General features: G+C 37.9%; 1 protein-coding gene across 1 annotated transcript in view; it reads right to left on the reverse strand.

Moving 5' to 3' along the window:
• Nucleotides 1-14,220, reverse strand: part of TBC1D8B (TBC1 domain family member 8B) — a 104,976-nt gene that overhangs the window by 56,031 nt on the left and 34,725 nt on the right. The window contains exon 7 of the mRNA XM_056125763.1: nucleotides 13,611-13,778. Coding sequence (XP_055981738.1) covers nucleotides 13,611-13,778 — 168 coding nt within the window. The remainder of the gene's footprint in view (nucleotides 1-13,610; nucleotides 13,779-14,220) is intronic.

Genomic DNA, 14,220 nt, shown 5'->3' on the forward strand with positions numbered 1-14,220 from the left:
ACAAAATGGTAATTATTTGAGATAAAGAATATGTTAACTTTACTGTGATTCTATTTCACAATACTTACATGTTATCATACCATTATATCGTATACCTTAACTGTAGCACTGTAGCACTGTCCTCCCGTTGTTCATCCATTTGCTCGAGCAGGCACCAGTAATGTCTCCATTGTGAGACTTGTTACTCTTTTTGGCATATCAAATATGCCACAGGGAGCTTGCCAGGCTCTGCCATGCGGGCGGGATACTCTCGGTAGCTTGACGTGCTCTCCGAGAGGGAAGAGGCATCCAACCTGGGTCAGCTGCGTGCAAGGCAAACACTCTATCCGCTGTGCTATCACTCTAGCCCTTAAACAATGTTATATTATATTTCAGTCTGAAGGTGAAAGAACCTAGAAGTTTCTGAATACATACTGAAGTTCAATACATATATTGTTGAATATATATGCATATACATATACATATACATATATGTTATCAAAGCACAAAAACATAAAGGAAATTTAAATGTATTTTTCTAAGGAAAATAAGCCAGTCTGAAAATAAAACATATGAAATTATTCCAACTAAACAACGTATGAAAACGGCAAGATCACGGAGGTGGTATGAAATATCAGTGGTTGACAAGGGATACTGGGATACAGAGATGAAGAGGAAGAAAACAGGACGTTCAGATAAGAAAACTATTCTGTGTGACTCTAAAATACTGAACCAAGTTGGGGCTGGAGTGATAGTATAGGGGAGTGGGCATTTGCCTTGCATGCGGCCAATCTGGGTTCAATCCCTAGCATCCCATATGTTCTCCTGAGCATCACCAAAAGTAATTCCTGAGTGCAGAGCCAGAAGTAAACCCTGAACTCTGCTGAGTATGACCCAAAAAGCAAAAACAAAACAAAACAAAAAACCCAGTACTGAAAAAGTATATTACACATTTGGCAAGACTCACATTGCTGTACACCATAAAAAAGTATGGGCTTTAGTTAACAATGCATTAGAGGCCAGAGAAATAGTATAGAAGGCAGCACACTTGCTATGCATGCAGCCAACCCACTTTAGATCTCTAGTACCCCATATGGTCCTCTGAGTTAGCCAGGAGTGGTCCTTGGGTACAGAGCCAGGAATAAGCAATGAATACTTCTGGGTATTGCCTCCCAAACCATGATGATGATGATGATGATGATGATGATGATGATAATAATAATAATAATGCATCAGAGATCGCTAACAAGAACATGAATCATCATCAGTGATTATCAGGGAAATGCAAATCAAAATCACAGTGATAAAATGCCTCACACTAGTGAGAATAGCCTATGTCAAAAAAGGTCAGAAACAACAAGTGCTAGATTGTTGGGGAGAAAAAGGAATCCTCAGTCATTTGTTGGAAAATAGGCACCCTCATTCACTGGTTGGGGCAAATATAAATGAGTTCAGCCTCTGGAGAACATAGTATAGAGAGATCTCCAAAAAAGAAAACTAAAACTATCATATGATCCAGCAATTATTGTCCTAAGTATTTTCCGAAAGAATACAAAAACACAAATTTGGAAATAAAATATAAATTTACATGTTTATTGTAGCTCTATTCAAAAGAGTTAAGATCTGGAAACAACCTTATGGAAAAGGACTTGGCAGACATATACATGGAATAATACTCAGATTTAAAAAAGATGAATTCTTGCCATTTGTGGCAACGTGGATGGAACTGGAGGGTGTCATGTGAAGTAAAATAATTCAGAAAGAAAATCCCAATAAATCATATAAGTCATAGTGCTTTCATATAATAATATTTGAGGAAAAAAGAAAAGAAAAATTTTCTTGCTTGCAAGTGGAATACAGTCCAGTTTCTGGCAGCCTAGCCTAAAACAAGTCAATGTCCCCTGATCTCTCTCATACACACACATGTGTGCACACACAATGAGACTGTTGAAATGAAATAATCTGCATTTTAAATGCTCACAGCTTATTTAAAATCCCCCATCTCAGCATAACTTAAATAAAGTTTTAAAAAATATTTAAAAAGAGAGAAGTAGAGGGACTGGAGCAATAGCACAGTGGGTAGGGCATTTGCCTTGCATGTGGCCAACCCTGATTCGATTCCCAGCATCCCATATGGTCCCCCGAGCACCACCAGAAGTGATTCCTGAGTGCAAAGCCAGGAGAAACCCCTGAGCATCACCAGGTGTGACCCAAAAAGCAAAAAAAAAAAGAGAGAGAGAGAAAGAGAAATAGAGTGAGATGAGACAATGTTCAATAAATAAATATAAATACAAATCTTTAAAGTCTGATTATTGAAGTGAGGTCACCAAGATGGAGGAAGTAGGATGAAATGATTCAACTGTCTATGGTGTCAGGATATTGGCATTTTGGTGGTGGTGGTGGCACATGGTGTAGTTATTGAGTTTGAAGTCAATAACCAGTATTTATATTAATATAAAGTGTATCCTGAGAGCACAACGAATGAGTGAATGTTCCCTCCCTCAATGTCCTCAATGTTAACAAAAATACCAACTATACAAATGCAACAAGTTAATAACAGGGAACACTGGGCACTGCAGAGTGGGTAGACTATATGGAAACTGTACTATCTGTGCATTATTTCCATAAACCTAAAATTGTTCTAAGAAATATTTAAAATCTAGAGTATTTAAACCTAAATAAAGTATGGGCCGGAGTGATAGTATAGTGGGTTGGGCATTGGTCTTGCATGCGGCCAACCCGGGTTCAATGCCTGGCATCCCATGTGGTCCCCCATGCATTATCAGGAGCAATTACTGAGTACAGGGCCAGGATTAACCCAAGCATCGCTGGGTGTGATCCAAAAAGCTTAAAAAAATAAAATCTAAAGTATTACAGCTGTTTAATCAGAAAAGAAAGCATTAAAAGATAAACCAACAATGGATGATTTTTATTTTTAATGTCTTCAGTATCTTTTATTCTAAATATATAGTAATATACATAAATATACTAAATATATGTAGTATATAAAGATATACTACTATATCTTTTATCAGTGATTTATTACTATAAATGATTATTTATTACTATAAATAATACTATTTGGAGGGATTCCTGAACAGTGCTCAGAAGGCCTAGGATTCTTGGCCAATCAGGCTGGTTGTACAATGTAAGAATATGAGTGTTCTTGAACACTGCAGTGCTGGGGATTACCAGGGTCAGTTTGGTTGTGCTCAGAGGCCTCCAAGCTTGCACCCATCAATTTACAAGAGACCATGTGTTGTTGAGGATTGAACCCTGGTCAGCTCCATGCAAGGCATATGCCTTAAACCCTGTAATATCTCTGCACCCTCAACTGTCCTCAAAAGAAATCCTCTACTTTTTGGGACAATGCCAGAAATCTAACTCAGGGCCTCACATGTACAAGGCAAGAAAAGCTCTATAACTGAGTCACACCCCCCAGCCCTTTGTCATTTTATTATGCCACACTTAAATGCTATTTTATTATGCCATTATGCCACTTATTAGGAACTCCAACTGGGTGCAGAAAGTTCTCTCATTGTGGTTTTGAGTTTAATTCCCCATATGACTAATTATACTGAACATCTTCCTGTACTTATTGGTCTTTTTTGGAACATAAATGCCTTTAGCATCATTTGTAACAGCCAAAACCACAAAACAATCCAAATGTTAATCTGCAGGAGAATATAATAAGATCTTCATATTAACAAAGTGGGATATGACTCAGCAATAAAAAGAGTAAATTGTTAGTATATATAAGCACAGGAATATATCTCAAAGTGATTATACTGACAGAAAGAAGTCAGACACAAATGAGTACATGCTATACAAAATTCTTGATCTGCTGTTGCTGAAGAATAGGAGGACAAGGAAATTTTGGAAGTAATTGTTGCTTTTTAAGTCTTTACAGATGTTTAAAAATCATCATATTGCATGTAAAACATACCTCAGAAAATCATATAAAATGATAAGTATTGGCCATTCTTACAGATACAAGGAATACAAATATATTATAATAGATACAATAAATATATAGTATATACATTGAAATATTTATTCAAATCCTTTGACCTAATCAAATACTTTGCTTCCTATCTATTCAAGTCCTTTGACCTATCTAGTATAATGTAATATTATAATAGATACAATAAATATCTATTCAAATCCTTTGACTATTGAAAGCACAGGCTTGTTTGCCTTTTATTATTGAGTTGTATTCTGATCAAATTCTGATTCCTATCTATTCAAATCTTCTGACCTATTATAACAATATTATAATAGATACAAGAAAAATCTGTCCAAATACTTTGACCATTGAAAACCAGGCTCGTTTGTCTAATATTATGAAGTTATGAGAGTTCTTTGTATATAACTGAAAAGCTGACTTTTTTAAAATTGAGATTCTATGGTTTATAATACTATTAATAATGGTTTCTCATGCACATAATTCCAACACCATATCTATCACCAGTGTCCCATCTTCATCCCTCAAAAATCTCAACACCCCTCCTATTTCTCCACACCCCTGCTAACCCAACTGCCCATTATGTTGCCTTTGGACTTTTGTGCTTTTCCTACTGTGTGTCTTTATGTCTCACACATGACAGATCATTCTGTATCTGCCCTTTTCCTTATGACGGACTTTCCTTAGCATGATATCCTCTAGTTCCATCATGTTACTGCAAATTGCATGATTCTGTTCAGTTTTAGAGCTGCATAGTACTGAAGAGCTGACTCTCTTGGACATTAAATTTACAAATATTTTCTACCATTCTTTGATTATTTTTCACTTTATAGTACCTCATTGTAGTATTACTTATAGCATATTTATATTACCACTTTTCATGTTATTGCTATTCAAACTGCCTACTCTTTTTCTTTTTTGGGCCACACCCAACAGTGCTCAGGGGTTACTCTTGACTCTGCTCTCAAGAATCACTCTTGGCAGTGTTTGGGGGACCATATGGGTTGCCAAAGATTGAACCTGGGTCAGCTGCATGCAAGGCAAGTACCCTACCTGCTATACTATAGCTCCGGCCCCTACTTTTTAATTTTGTTTTGGTTCTTTGTGTTAAAGCTAAGAAATAAAAACTACCTAATGAAACATCTGGAATATTTATTCCTATGGTTTCTCCACAAGTTTTATAGTTTCAGCTCATATATAAATCTGATATATCTCAATTTTTTGTATGGTATGAGGAAAATGTCAAACTCCATTTTTCCTGTGACTATCACTGTCCCACACTGTTTGTTAAAAATACCATTTTCAATAAAATGAGGTTCCCCCATTGAATATTCTTAGCATCCTTGCTGAAAACTCCTAATCAGAAATGAAGGATTCTATATCTGGATTCTCAATTCTACTACACGAGTCTATATTCTGCCCTTCTACCTGTGTCACACCATCTACATCTGCAGTAAAATTAGAAAGTGTGAGTCCTCCAAGTTTATTTTTCCTTTCAATACTGTTTTAATAGTTCTAGGTCCCTCACATTTCCATATAAATCCTATAAAACCCTATGTTTGACTTTTAAAACATATATATTACCCTGCTGGATTTCTAGAATTTTGAGTTACCACTTGAATTACATTAAAATAAAGCTTACCGACACATTCCTTTCATTTCAGTGGCTTACAGAGTAAAAAGAATGTCCTTGACTGAGGAGGAAGAAAAGTATCAGTTGAAGATAGAAAGCCTGAAACCCAAGAAGCCAATAAGTCTTGAAGTGTTAGGTAGTAAAAGGATTCAGCAAAAGCTAGAGATATCCAAATCAACAGAAGAAGCAGATAAAGATAAAAATAGTGAAAAAATGAATATGGATCCTAAATTATATTTTTTAAAGAGCCTATTTTTGGACAAGTCTATTTTACTCCTCTATGCTAAAATTAGGTGTTTGAATGAGGTATTGTGTTATTATAAATACAGACTTTAAGAAAATCATGGTTATCATTTAGATTCCAAGCCTCAGTGAAAGACAAATGCTAAAGGAAGAATTTTATCTATTGGGAGTGGCTCCTGAGCACTGAACACCACTAAGTACTACCTAAAAAACAAGCAAAAAATCCCCCCTAATAACAAAGTTTTGGCCTAAATCATACAATATTTGAATTTTTGAAGAACGACTGAACTATTATGTAGATTGGTTTTTTAAAAAAAAAAAACTAAGCTTGGGTCAGGAAAGATAGTACAGGGGATAGGACTCATGTCTTCCATGTGCCAACCTGTGTTTGATCCCCAGCACTACCTGGCCTTTTGGGCATGGCCAGGGAAAGTCCTGAAGACGTCTGAGAATTGCCAAGTATGTCCCCGGAAGATTCTTGCACCACAGGGCACAGCACTGAACTTCCAGCCAGACAGACTGAGTAACACAGGAGTGACACTTGGGAGAATTTCTCTCTTGAAGAACCACAACTAATAAACAACAACAAAACCCCACTAATCTTAATCCTCCCAAAGGTTTTAATTTTTGGTTTTGGGGCTAAACCTGGTAGTGCTTAGGGTTTATTCTTGACACTGTACTCAGATTCGCTACTATTAGGCTCAAGGGACTATATGGGGTGCCAGGTATTGAACTCAAGTCAGGCACATGCAAGGAAAATGCCCTATCTGCTGTACCATTGTTCCATTCTGAACAGTATTTTTGCTTTGATTTTTCTGAACCTAAGATTCTACCCATGCCATACCAGGTCTTAAACATCCATTAATTTGGATGGTCACATTTGTGACAGGAATATTCTATTGAACAATTAATGCCTAAGCAGAAACTAAGTCACATGTAGTAAGTGAGTTGATTCCATAATAGGTATTCCTAAATCAGTTCGGTTTTTGGTATCTGACACTACCAAAAGATGTACCATATGCGTCTAACAGTGAAGGAATGGAAGGGAAAAATTAAATATTTTTAAATTGTGCAACTTTTCTACAAACAGGTTTAAATTAGAATACCTTGGAGGCCAGAGTCATAGTACAGTGAATACTTTTCTTACAAGCGGCTAGCCTTACAAGTGGACAACTTGGGTTAGATCCCTGACCCCACATACAGTTCCATGAGCCTGCCAGGAATGAGTGCAGAATCAGGCATAAGGCCTGAACAGAGCTGATTGGTGCCCCAAAACCAAAATAAATGGATCAATTAAAAACTGATGTAGGCTGGATCTATAAAAATTAAATTTTTTAAAAATTTTGTTTTAAAATTCAAACAAAAATAGAAAGAAACATTGCTCTCAAATATTAAAAGCTGATCTGAAAATATGTTCCTATTATGGTTTGTAATTTAAAATTATAATTGTATCTTTTCAAGGCGAGAGAGACGGTACAGAGAGAGACTAAGGTTTGCCTTGCAAGTTCCTGACACAGGGTCCCTGGAGCCCTGCCAGGTGTGATCCCTGAGCACAGAGCCAGGAGTAAGCCCTAAGCACCACTGTATGTGGCCCCCATAAAAATTAGACACTAATTTTATCTTTTAACAAATTTCTGCTTTTGTTACGTCGAAGTAAATCAATCTATCCCACAGACCAAATCATTTGTGTTTTAGTTGTGATTTCTATTACAGTTAGATATAATATGACATATTATAGTCACAGGAAATGTTACTAATTAATGCACATAAACATAGTGTGTGCTAAACTATCATTTTCTGCATTACTGTGTGGAATACGGAACCAAAAATAAGAATGTAAGGGATCAGAGACAGAGTTAGGCAAGTAAGATGCTTGCCTTGCATGCGGTCAACCCAGATCAATCCCCAGGACTCCACATTGTCCCCCATCTCCAGCACCCACCAGGAGCAGTCCCTCAGTACAGTGCCAGGAGTAAGCTCTGGGTACAGTCTTGTGTGGTCACAAAACAAAAAAGTTTAGAACATGACATAGTGTTGGTTACAAAGACTAGTGAAACATGTTTATATGGGTAACATGAACAACATGGATCTGAGCGGTACATGTATAAGTAACTCTGGACTTTCTTCAAAACAGGCAACATAAACTTATGGTGTACAGTCTTTTAATGCATTTTCTCTTATATTTTTCTTTTCTCTAGCTTTTTAAAAAATAATGCAGTATCAATGCATACAATTTGCAGAAAATATTTGCTCAGTGACTTTTTCTTATCAGAAAGCTTTCCTGATATAAATGTTTAATTTTTTCGGATGCTGGTCTGCAGAAGATATTTGCATTTCTAAATACTTTAAGCCAAAGTAACTCAATTTTTACAATTTCCTGATAGTCTATAATTCCTATTATTATAATGTAAGTTCAAAGCATCAAGTAAGAGACATTATCTTTTAGGCCACTGTGTTTAAAACTAAGCTAAATGGCTCAATTTTTCTTTCACTTAGTAATTTTGAAAAATAACTTTGCTTAGTAGTGTTTATTTCTTGAGATATGAATAAAAGACTAATTTATTTTCAAATCCCTGGATCAGAATTTTTCAAAGCCTATGTATATAACTAGAATTTAATGTGACTTTGTAAAAGGTGGAATTCAACTGATATCTATGTAAAAATTTAGATAGAGTAGCTGGGGTTAACTGCTCTTCAGATTCACAAACTAAATCTCCGAGCAGATGTAAGCCAAGCAACTGGTCCTTCCAACTAAAACTCTGGTATGCCTCGGGGATGAGGCAGGCCAAGTCCCCACACCCACATGCCATTGCTTTCACCATGCCAACAGCCTGCAGCCTAACTTCACAGCTTCACTAAGAATCTTGAAAGACACATGCCAATGCTGCAGATTCTTTAATTTTTGGATCATGAGGCCACATATGCTGTCGTGGAATATCTCCAAATTCCACAGTACTGAAATTCCAGTCAGAGCACACCAATTTTGATGGGTAACATATAAGTCAACTAAACTCAATCAAAATCAGTAACACAAAAGGCTCAACTAGCAAAGAGCAGCTTAGTAAATTCTCAGACAAAGGCTTGACCCCATGATTAGATATAACAATTTTCACAAATCTTCTTTTACTCATTTTGATAATTCTTTGGTTGCAACAAGCAATATAAAACAAATAATTTGTGTACACTAAGGGGGCAGTCTTTTGGCATGACTGGGAAAATGGGGACAATGATAACTCAGGTGGTGGGATTGGTTCTGGGAACATCAAATGCCCATAAAAGAAGTACTATGAACAACTCTGTAAATCATTCAATAAAGTAAAAAATAAAATTAAAGGAGAAAAAAAGAACTGAAGCTTATATGTAACCCTAATTACATTGGGGAGTATTTGTACTTTGTTTTTTTTTTATTTTTATTAGTTCTCCTTTTATTACTATGAGAGTTTACCTAGGGAAGCCTGTATTCAGAAGACAGTAATATAGAATATGCCATAAAATAATATGAGTGGTGGCAATCCATTTTCTCATTACTAAATTCCCAGGGGTCGCATCTGGAGCTGCATTTATTTTTTTATATTTATTTATTTTTTAATAGTGAGGCACCATGAGGTACAGTTGTAGACTTACACATTTTTGTGCTTGGGTTTCGATTATACAATGATCAAACACCCATCCCTCCACCAGTGCGCATTTCCCACCACCACGGATCCGAGCATCCCCTCCCCCCCAGCCCCTATCCCACCCTGCCTCTGTGGCAGGGCATTTCCCTCTCTCTCCTTTTGAGTGCCACGGTCGGCAAAAGAGGCATTGAGTGGCTATCATGCTTGGGCGACAGTCTACCCTCAGCATGCTCTCCCATCATGGGCGGATCCTCCCAACACCCTTTATTTGGTGTTCCCTTCTGTATCACATTTTTGATGGACCCACAGGAAAAATTTTCTAAAGTCTTTCCTTATTTCCATTTAGGTTTGTTGATTTATCCTTTTCAAAATTATGTTTAAAACAGTATTTTTGGGTGAAATTTATCATGCTTGGTAAAATAATGTACTGCATGCATTTCTTCTTGTTTATCGAGGTGTTGCTATGTAAGTGAAATAGAAATAGTTCCTGTCTAAAAGTACTCTTCATTGATTTTTAGTGTACTATTGTTAAAGCTAGATATACAGAAAATACATATATGAGCCAAGAGTCTTCATTATGATGAAATAAAAATCTCAAGTGAAGGAACTGGAAGACAGCATGTTGAGTGAAGTCAGACAGAAGAAGAGGGATAAACACAGGATGATCTCACTTATTGTTGGTATATAGAATAACTAGATGAGGAAACGACTTGTGACCTCTAACCCTTTAACTATCTCCCTTGCCCTTCAAATTTGAATTTTAGTGAAAATATAAACAGTTATAATTGGATATATTTTATTCTATGAAAAATAAGATTCTAGCATTGAAAATTAATTTGACTTGAATTTACATTTTCATAAAATATTTACTACACATCAAAATTACGATCTTATCTCTTCTTTGTTAAATTTATTTTCCTTTTCTAATATTAGAATAGTAAATAAATAATACCTTTTTCTTTGATCCACAGTATATATTAGACTGACCTATTCAAGAATTTTATTATGGTATAGATAACAAAGCTATTTCTTCGACGTTCTTGAAGGCGTTCCAAGCCGCTCTCTTCCTCCTGCGCAGCTCGGGTGCCAGGTCATTTGTCATGTTGACCTCTCGACCTAGGTAGACATAGCTGTTGCATTCGAAGATGGTCATTCCATTGAGAGCGAATGGGGCGTCAGGAACAAGGCTGTTTCTCATAAACATTGTCTTCGTAAGATTCAGCTGTAGTCCTACCTTTCCACACTCACGGTCAAAGTCGGCCAGCATTTGTGCCGCTTGGCTGATGTTTGGTGTTATTAAAACAATGTCATCAGCAAAGTGGAGGTGGTGTAATTGCCGACCATCTATCTTCACTCCCATTCCTTCCCATTCCAGTCGTCGCATGATGTTCTCGAGGGTGGCACTGAAGAGTTTCGGTGAAATGGTATCACCCTGCCGCACCCCTCTCTTGACATCAACGATCACTTCTTTGTAGAATGGTGAGATCCTGGTAGTGAATCCGCAATAGAGCTCACGGAGGATCCTGATGTATTGGGCTTGAATGCCCTGATTGACTAGGGCTTCAATGACCGCTTCCGTCTCAACAGAATCAAAGGCCTTCTTTAAATCAATGAACGTTAAGCAGAGCGGCATCTTGAACTCCCGAGAAACCTCAATGAGCTTGGTTATCGTGTGGATATGGTCGATGGTGCTGAATCCTTTGCGGAACCCTGCTTGCTCGCATGGTTGTCCTTCATCTAATGTTCTGCCAATCCTATTCAGGATGACTCGAGTGAACAACTTGTAGATGACAGACAATAGGCAGATCGGGCGATAGTTGCCAATGTCATGGATGTCTCCCTTCTTGAACAGTAGTACGGTCCTGCTGGTTTTCCACTGGGACGGAACCTTGCATTCAGACAGGTAGCGAGTGAAGAGCCGAGCCAGTGTATTGATGAGTACTGACGGCAGGTTCTTCAGGTGTTCAGGTCTGACCTTGTCTGGGCCGGGTGCTGTTTGTTTCTTTACCGACGAAATGGCGTGTCGGATTTCGGAGGGGAGAACGTTGGGAACAACATACCCATCCTGTGGAATTTGGTATGTTGGCAAGTGGACATGGCTATCGAAAAGATTTGAGTAGAAGTCATGGATAATCTTCTCCATTGCCGTTCTGGAGGATGTGATGGATCCATCAGGACGTCGGAGGGCAGTCATCTTGGTCTTATAGTTGGCGAAGGACAGGCGGGCGTTACGAATACTTTTCCCGGCTTCTGCCGCATCTACCAGTACTTCTGCTCTTCTCTCTTTGAGGTCTTCCTTGATCGCATCTCTGCACTGCTTTGCAAGCTCGGACGTTAGCTTGCGGTTGCCTGAGGCATGCGCCAAACCACGCTGGCGAATTAGCTCAAGAGTTTTCGAAGATAGGCGACTTTTTGTGGCTATCTCTCTCTTGGCGTTCCTCGCACATTCATGGAGGTGCTGAACCAGTCGATCGTATTCCTCGTCAATGTTGTCAACAATGGCATCTTCCCATGTTGCTGCAATAGTACCAAAGAGTTCCCAGTTGGTGGTCATTCTGGGAGTTCTCTTTTTGAACTTTGCAGCCCTTTCTCCCCGCTCTGTGAAGTAGAATTTTGCACGAAGGAGACGGTGGTCCAATCCCGTTCGAAATTTTGGGACAACAGTGACATCAGTCAGGCAAAACCGTCGATTGAATATGATGTGGTCTATTTCGTTGTGGAATCGTCCAACGGGAGACTCCCACGTCCATCGTTTAGATTCTGCCTTCTGGAACTGTGAGTTACCATGGATGGTCTTGGTCGACAAGGACGAAGAACCTCCGGCTCCGGGCACATCTCTTTGATTCCACTGTTCTTCCTGCATTAACATATGCCTCAGAGACCTGGGCCCTACGCAAACAAGATGAGAACGCCATTCAGGTCTCCCAAAGAAGAATAGAAAGAGCTATGCTTGGAATATCACGTTTCACTCAAATGAGAGAACGAATCCAGAGTTCTGACATCCGTCGACGATCAAGGATCAGGGACGCTGTCTCATTTGCCAAGGTGTCGAAAATCAGATGGGCTGGTCACGTAATGAGATTTAAAGACGACCGCTGGACTAGAGCTGCTACTGATTGGATTCCATGGGATGTCAAGAGACCGCGTGGCCGCCCACCTACCAGATGGTCAGACTTCTTCGTCAAGATCATGAACGATCGGTTTGAGGCCCTTCATGTTCCCGGAGCGAACAGATGCCATTGGGCTACACTAGCACGCGACAGGGACCAATGGAGACGTTACTGGCACCCGCTCGAGCAAATCGACGACTAACGGGAAGTTAAGTGATTAAGTGATAGATAATAAGGTTGTAGCAGTGTTAATATTTATGGGATTGCTGTACAAAGTTACTATACTCCACAATCACCAAAGTGTTCAAGATCCTCCATTACTATCCCCAAGATGCCTCTAGTCTGCCTCAATATATCCCTACTACTTGGTAATCTGAGTTTTGGAATCCAAGGGTTTGCCATTTTTTGACACTGTTTATTCCCTTGTTTTACCTTTCCGTAGCATAGATGAGTGAAATCATTCAATACTTGTCCTTTTCTCTGACTTATTATGCTTAATGATACCTACCCATTCCATCAACAGTAAAGCAACACATAGATTAATCTTTTTGCCCAGCTGCATAATATCACATTATGTATATGTACTACAAATTCTTTATCCGTTCATCATCATTGACATTTGAATTGTCTATGTGGGCTATTATACTTAGTGTAATACTGAACATATCTGTGCATATATCTTTTTCAATGAATGGAATTGTGTTTTGGGGTTAGATGTCAAGTAGAATCACAGGGTAATATGGAAGTTCTGTCCTTATTTTTAAAGAAATTTCCTTGCTTTTAAAAAAGGTATTCAGACTGTGTTAAAATTGTTGCAACTCTATAGTGATAAGAACACATAATCATTTGATAATGTCAATAAAGTTTTAAATTATGTTTCCTTAAAAAGTATACAGTTCTTCATTCTTCTGCTTTATGAAGTAAATCAGAAAAATGATTTCTTTAGTTTTCAATTAAGGAAAAAAAAACAAATATGCTTAGGAATGTTACCATGAATTCTATTGGAAAGAATGGACAAAAATACAAACATTTTCATCAAAATGATTAAATTACTATATAATTACCTCTGTGCCAGTATCAGGATTCTTAACTGAAGCTGCCCCACACTTTAACTTGAGTTTTGACACAAGCTGCTCAAAATCTTTTACTTCACTGAAGCGATATGCTCTTTTTCCTTTGATGCTAATGACAACAGATTTGTTGGTATCATTTATCTTATCTATAGCTAAAACCTGGAGGGTAAAAACATACATGAATTAATCACATTTTCTAAGCTGTTGACACCTTAATCAAAATGTATTTTATGTACACTTTGGTGGCTAAAAGATTTGGTCCAGTTGTATGACCTATGAAGAAATAGACTAGGAATATGAATTATACCACGAAGGTAAAAATAATCTTAAAGCATGTTATTAATTTCTCCAAAAAAAGGTTTAACTAGCATGTAGCCTGTAAAAATAACACAATAAAGACAAAACCATTTTAATAAAAATATAAATTACAAACAAAAAATGACAATACATAATTAAAAATTAAGTCCTGCAATGGGCTAGAGTGATAGCACAGCGGTAGGGCGTTCGCCTTACAAGCAGCCAACATGGCCGACCCGAGTTCGATTCCTCCGCCCCTCTCGGAGAGCCCTGCAAGCTACCGAGAGTATTCGATATGCCAAAC

Source organism: Sorex fumeus, unplaced genomic scaffold, assembly GCF_029834395.1.
Source record: "Sorex fumeus unplaced genomic scaffold, SorFum_2.1 ptg000058l, whole genome shotgun sequence".
Classification (NCBI taxonomy): Eukaryota; Metazoa; Chordata; class Mammalia; order Eulipotyphla; family Soricidae; genus Sorex; species Sorex fumeus.